At 42.2% G+C, this 7,354-nt stretch overlaps 1 protein-coding gene across 1 annotated transcript; it reads left to right on the top strand.

The window, feature by feature from the left end:
- Window positions 1–273: 273 nt before the first annotated feature.
- On the top strand, window positions 274–5,810 carry LOC125235550. The gene is made up of 3 exons (XM_048142147.1): window positions 274–579; window positions 1,725–2,997; window positions 5,453–5,810. Exons 2-3 carry the CDS (start codon window positions 1,808–1,810, stop codon window positions 5,808–5,810), a joined length of 1,548 nt encoding a protein of 515 aa, XP_047998104.1. The 5' UTR covers window positions 274–579; window positions 1,725–1,807.
- Window positions 5,811–7,354: the final 1,544 nt, after the last annotated feature.

Here is a 7,354-nt window from a genome sequence, read left to right on the forward strand (position 1 = left end):
GCGTATTATTGCCTTCATTTGTGTTTTAGTTTCAGAACGCATCTGCAAATTGTCAGTGTGACGTTAACCTCAAAAGCCACGCTGGCATATAAACGTTTCTATAGCCTAGCTTAACGCATACTGCATTTCGAGTTTTTTCTGCTTAAATCAGTAAAGTGCATTGTTCTTTCCATACTTTTAATTTTAAAATTGAGTTTCGTTTAAAGTTTAATAGAAATTGCATATGCCATTCTTATTTTATCACAATAAAAACGTAAGGTGATAAATTCATTTGCAATCAAAGGCACTGCTTTCTTCTTTAAAAAAGGTGAATTTAAACTCAACTGTATCTATTTCTTTCTAATTACGCTGACGCAAAGTGGTTCTATTCTAACATCGCGCCTGCTTGCATCTTGGTTTGTGTTCGCTTATGCACAGTTTCGTTTGCACAATTTCAGTGGATTCCGTGGACAACCGTCGCAGTGCGTATCGCGTGCCACATCTGTAGTGCCACGCCCATACCTGCCACCACGTGGCAAGTTGTCCAAGGGACTGCTGCCGCAACACACCTCGGCCTAGCTGTTGAAGTTTAAAAGGCGCGTAAGCTGTTTTCACATTTTTATTTCTAACGTGGATAACTTTAAACTTGACATTTTATTTTTAAAATTGTATTTGACTTGTTTGCTAGCCCAGTTAAAAACATAATTCAACATGGCTGAGGCAGCTAAAAGGGAGGCTCTTCTAGCAGAATTGCGTACTAAACGCGGATCGATTAAAGGTCAAGTTTCCAAATTCCGCATTTACTTAGACAAAATTTCAGATGATGAAGTGTTATCAGGTGTTAAATTCAATGAGCTGACCTTAAGATTAAACAAAGTTATAGAGTTATCCACGCGACTTGACGAGCTGCAAACTTCAATCGAAGTTGCTAATTTTGAAAATTTAGACACTGAACTTGCAGAACGGGACAACAATGAAACCCATATCAATAATGCTATAGCTGCAGCTCAGTGTATTCTTGAACGCTCTCAAGCTCAAAAACCCTCTCTAGAGACTTCTGTCAGAACATGTTCATCGAACGGCTGTCATTCTGAGCATCTCGGCTTCAAGCTTCCTCAAATTAAAATCTCTAAATTTGATGGTTCATATTATAAGTGGATGGAATTTAAGGACCTTTATGAATCTTTAATTCACAATAATGATCACATTAAACCTATTCACAAATTCCATTATCTGAGCTCTTATCTTGAAGGGGATGCGGCCAGAGTGATAGCAAACTTAGAAGTCTCCGCTAACAATTATACTGAAGCCTGGAAAATTTTGTGTGACAGGTTCAGTAATAAAAGACAGCTGATTACTAACCATTTAAATTCTCTATTTAATTTAGAACCTATACAGCGAGAATCGGATAAGGCCTTAAGATTCCTTAATGATCATGTAGTTAAAAATCTCCGGGCCCTAAAGACATTAGGTCAACCGACAGAGCACTGGGATACAATTTTAGTTCACCTATTGACGGCTAAGTTAGACGTCAATACTAATGCAAAATGGGAAGAACATAGGAACACTCTCAAAGAGTGGCCATCACTCGATGACTTTAGGGGATTTCTTAGTAATCGTGCAGACATCTTAGAAAATCTGTATTGCTCTAGGATAGAAAAACAATCTAACCACAAGCCAGAGCCTGTGGCCAATAAAACTTCATTTTAAACATGATAAAAACATAAAAACATTCGTGATTTCAGAGAAACAAGATGACCACAAGGGTCGGCCGTGCATCGTGTGCCATGGTGATCACAGAGTGTACGACTGCCCAGCCTTTAAAAAGATGTCAGTCGACGAGCGCTGGTCGCAGGCGTCACGTCTAAAGCTGTGCCATGTCTGCCTCCGACCGGACCATGAGACCCGTCAGTGCAAGCTGAACGGTTGCCGGGTATGTAAGAGACGTCACAATACATACTTACACACCACACAAACACTCAACACTTCTCCACCTGGAGCCAGCACGGAACAAACAGCCGAACCTGCAAATAGTGCTAGGTCGGATGTGGCTTGCTCCTCGACTATGTTAACCTCTGACAGTGCAGCGGTGCAAAACACCCTCACTGCTAGCACTTTAATTAGCACTAGCGAGTCATTGCTCTCAACAGCTCTAATTGAAGTGATCAACCCTATTAACAACAAAAAGGAGACAGTTAAATGTCTTGTAGACAGTTGTTCACAGTCTAATTATCTATCTCATAATTTGAGACAAAAACTAAATCTTGATTGTCAGCCTCTAACTGCCTCAAATGTGACAGGAATAGGAAATACGCCTCTGACCTATCAACCTGTGCTTTGTGCAGCTCATATTCAATCTAAACTCAGTGATTTTAATGCCAAAATTGACTTTCTAGTTTTAGATCAAGTAACTAGTCGCTTTCCACAAAACTATGTAGACATTAGTCACCTTAACTTACCTGCCTCTGTGCAGCTTGCTGACCCAACATTTAACGTTCCATCCCAAATAGATATGCTGTTGGGAGTGGAAATGTTTTGGACTATTGTGACAGGTGCTGCAAAAAGATTGCCAACGAGCAAGCGCACCTTCCTAATCCCATCTAAACTAGGGTGGTTAATAGCGGGACCGGTAGAGGGAGCCTCGGCTCATTTACATACAGGGAACACGCGCAGCCACCTCTGTCTCTCTGATCTGTCGGCCCAAATGACCAAATTTTGGGAAACAGAGGAGCTACCGTCTGAAACGGACTCCATCAAAAATGGGAATGAGTTCAAGTCTCACCCTATAAACCAACACTTTGTTGAAAACACTTACCGCCAATCTGACGGCAGATTCGTTGTGCGCTTGCCTTTAAAGGACTCGCCGGACTGCTTAGGCAACTCATTTAACATAGCTAAAAAGCGTTTATTCAGTTTAGAGAAACGTTTTAGTAACCAACCTGAATTAAAATCAATGTATGTTGATTTCTGTCGGAGTCTGAGCGATGTTACAAAGCTAATCACCTCCCGCATCACCCCGTGATGAAGGAGAGTGAATCTACACGCATGCGCACAGTCTTTCACGCTAGCTGTCCCACCTCTTCTGGGTATTCAATAAATGATATTCAGCTTGTAGGTCCTAACATACAAAGCCCACTGTTTGACATATTGCTTAGATTCCGACAGTACAAGTATGTGCTATCTGGTGACATAGAAAAACAGTACAGGCAAATAATGATGAATGAAATAGATAGAAACCTACAAGTTATTCTATGGCGCGAAGATGAGCACTTACCCATACGCTCACTAACTTTAAATACCGTTACGTACGGCTTTGCTTCATCGAGCTGGCTAGCAGCACGCTGTTTGTGGCAGTTAGGGGCTGAAAGCAAGGATCCTTTAGTTAGGACTATTATACAAAATGACTTTTACTGTGATGACTTATTAACAGGCGCAGACTCTGAAATAGAGCTGCTTCGTATACAAGCAGGTGTCTCACAGGCCTTAGCCTCTGGTTGTTTCAATTTACGTAAATACCGCTCGAATTCTAACGCGCTATTAAAGTCGGATTATATTAATAAAGATGATCACTTAGCATTGAGTCAAGCTTGCCAAACACTTGGACTAGGGTGGCAGCCTAGCCAAGATGTACTGAACTTTTCCATTAAAAATGATCATTCTGATAAAATAGTTACAAAAGAAAAATCTTATCTGAAACGTTCCAAGTCTTTGATCCATTAGGACTCTTAAGTCTATGCACAGTTAAAGCTAAAATATTAATTCAAACCTTATGGAAAGAAGGCAAAGCTTGGGACGAGCCAGTCTCTCCTGAAATACAGCATATCTGGTCAAAATTCATATGCAGCCTGCATTTATGTTAAATCTATTTCTGAATCCGGTGAACAGAAAGTACATTTGCTGTGTGCGAGGGACAGAATTGCTCCAATCCGTCGCACATCTATTCCTAGACTTGAATTGGCCGGGTGCTTGTTAGCAGCCCAAACATATGCAGCCGTAGTACGAGCCTGGAGACGTCCTGTCTCTCGCACAATATTCTGGACTGACTCTAGCTGCTGCTTGGCTTGGCTAAAAACAGACAGATCAAAGCTTAAAACTTTTGTGGCCAACAGGGTAGCAGCTATAGACAGCCTTGCTCCCGGAGCCACCTGGAGACATGTACCTACAAAACAAAATCCAAGTGATCTTGCAACTCGTGGTGTGGATCCACAACATGTCTCAGGGACAGCTCTGTGGTGGGAAGGCCCCGAGTTTCTATTAAAGCCTGAGAATGAATGGCCAGAATTAAACGCTGTAGAGCCGGAGGTCTTACCTGAAACTAAAGTAACATCAATGCTCACTACTAACACAGAAACCTCATCTATTATAGATTTTGACAGATTTTCAAAATACACAGAACTACAACGTACTATGGCCTATGTGCGTCGTTTCATAAATAACTGTAAGCCCCGTGGGCCTAAATTAACTGGTGCACTTTCAGCACAGGAGCTTACAGGCGCAGTTCACACTTTAATTAAACTTGCACAGCAGGAGTCATTCTCTGCAGAGCTTGAAACGCTTCGCAAAGGTCACAGGTTGAGTCCCAAGTCACACATACTAACCCTGGCCCCGTTCATCGACTCTCAAGGCCTCTTGAGAGTAGGCGGGAGGCTGGATGCTTCAGATTGTACTTACGACCAGAAGCATCCAATGTTGTTACGTGCTAAACACACACTAACTAAACTCATCTTTACACATGAACATGTACGTCTCTTACATGCCGGGCCACAGTCATTGCTAGCCTCAGTACGAGACGAGATATGGCCGATCGGAGGCAGGAATTTGGCACGAAGCACGGCCCACAATTGTGTCACCTGTAAACGTATCGCTGGCCAAACTTTAAAAAATATAATGGGAAATTTACCAGCGCAACGAATTAAGGCTGATTTTCCATTCACGTCAACAGCTGTAGACATGGCAGGGCCCTATTTAATAACAGATCGCCGGGGGCGTGGATGCAAAATCACCAAATGTTACTTGTGTCTGTTTATATGCTTAAGATATAAATGTGTTCATATAGAAGCTGTGAGCGACTTATCTAAAGATGCATTTGTGCTAGCTCTACGCAGGTTTGTCGCTAGGCGCGGCAGACCTGCGGAATTGTTTTGCGATAATGGTAGAAACTTTGTAGCTGCAGCTAAAGAAATTAATGATTTTTTTAAGTTATATAAAAGTGACTTGTCTGAATTTGCAGCTGGTCAAGGAATTAAATTTAAATTCGCACCAGCTTACGCGCCAAATTTCAACGGATACGTCGAGGCCGGTATAAGGAGCGCAAAATTTCATCTTAAAAGAGTTTTGGGTAACACCCATCTCACCTTTGAAGAAATTGCATCCCTTTTTAGCCAAGTGGAGGCAATATTAAACAGTAGGCCTCTCTGTCCGCTCTCTCCCTCCCCCTTACACCCCTTACTCCCGGGCACTTTCTCATTTTTAGGCCGCTCGCGTCGCTGCCGGGCCCGCCGCTCGACGACCGCAACCCGCACCGCCTGGACCGCTACCTGAGGCTGGAGCAGCTACGGCAACACTTCTGGAAGCGCTGGTCGGCCGAGTACGTGTCTCTACAACAGCAACGCTACAAATGGCGCGAGAGGCAACGTGACCTACAACTGGGAGAAGTAGTACTCATCAAGGAGGAGGGCTTACCGCCGTTGCTCTGGCGCATGGGCAGAGTCGTCAAACTATACCACGGGAAGGATGGCGTACCTCGCGTGGCAGACATCAATACCGCTAGAGGGGTGATCAAGCGTGCGCTGAACAGAATATGCCCGCTCTCGTCACAACAAGAATCCTGAAAGAGAGTCTTTCAGCGCCCCGGAGTATGTTAACGCCCTGACTGGCAACACAGACAGGATAGCCAACCTCCGGTCACCCCGCTGATCCAATGAGCAGCGGCCAGAGCCTCGACCTGCCGGACCAATAGGAATGAAGACTGAAGCGCCGCGGTTTCCCCCGTCGCGACACTATAAAAGCACGGTGCGCGGCACCAGCGACCCTTCTTTTCTAACCAAAACTCTCTCTGTCGCGTGTCCTAGACAAAAACCTGTAATTTAAAATCCATTAAAAGAAATGGTAATATTTTATACTGTTTTATTTAAACAATAGAGTTCAGGCTCAAACAATATTGGTACCAAATTTCAGCTTTCTAGTGCTAACTGAGATTATCCGCGGACGGACGGACGGACGGACAGACAGACATGGTGAAACTATAAGGGTTCCTAGTTGACTACGGAACCCTAAAAAGGAGTGTAGTAAGTTTTTAATGGGTTGGCAACGCGCATGTGACACTCCTTGACTTACAGGTGACAGCTTTCCATCAGGCGGACCGCATGCTTGTTTGCCACTGACGTAGTACATAAAAAAAGGTATTCATTGAGACTAAACATTTAACACATGAGCCGGCCTAGCTGAAGTGACAACCGTTGACGCTACGTGGCAATAGAAACCCAGTCTGTCTCTCTCGCGCCACTACAGAAGAGCGACGAGTTAGCTACAACGCGCTTACGAAACTTAAACGATTGTGGCGTCGGATAGGTACCTGATCCCAAAAAAGCCCGTTCAAATACACCATAAAATCCTGTTCCGGTGCAGCAGACATGCAAAAAACACCCCAACCCCGTAATTTGAACCCCGAAAAAACATGACAAGGATAAACATTAAACACTCCGGCGCATACGTGGAAGCGAGAAAGCCAACCTTTTGTTATTATCGCTGGCCTCAAGGCTACTGAGCGTTGGCCTCGAGATACAATATATATTTAAAAAATGTTTCTTGTATATGAAATAAAACTATCCAAATGGATTCGGATTATCGCGTATAAATGAATTTACAATTTATCCCGACGTTAATTTTATTGTACGACGTTATACGCAATATAATCCGTTTCCATCGTTTTATTTCATGAGTTTCTTGTATAAGTCAGTATCCATATCGGGCAATATTATTCGGTATTGTTACATTTTACTAAATTCTACAAAAAAAACTAATTTTGTACCAAATAAGAGTAGGTAACTTAGCATTTTGTATCCAAAAATCAAGCTTCATTTATATTTAGATCTTGCTTGTTATTCTAATCTTTCGTCATTTCATTTTTTTAATTTCATGTGGTTCAATTTTATGTAATATTTTTAATTTTCAATTACATAATTAAGAATATATTTGGCTCTATTTACTTTTAATACGAACTTTATCTATACAAACAAAAATGTCTTTATTCTTATTAAGGGGCTGACTGTTGTCAACCAAAATTGATGCAAAATTGATGTTACTTGCGCAGTTTTTTAAGACAAACTATTAGTTTTGGTAAGGCAAGTAAATTATATGTTATTATTCATTATAT

This window comes from Leguminivora glycinivorella, chromosome 17, assembly GCF_023078275.1.
Source record: "Leguminivora glycinivorella isolate SPB_JAAS2020 chromosome 17, LegGlyc_1.1, whole genome shotgun sequence".
In the NCBI taxonomy this organism is placed as follows: Eukaryota; Metazoa; Arthropoda; class Insecta; order Lepidoptera; family Tortricidae; genus Leguminivora; species Leguminivora glycinivorella.

Coding starts and splice junctions, on each gene's coding strand:
- LOC125235550 (XM_048142147.1), top strand. CDS start 1,808: ATGTCAGTCGACGAGCGCTGGTCGCAGGCGTCACGTCTAAAGCTGTGC. Junction 2,998..5,452: donor ATCACCTCCCGCATCACCCC/GTGATGAAGGAG, acceptor TCTCATTTTTAG/GCCGCTCGCGTCGCTGCCGG.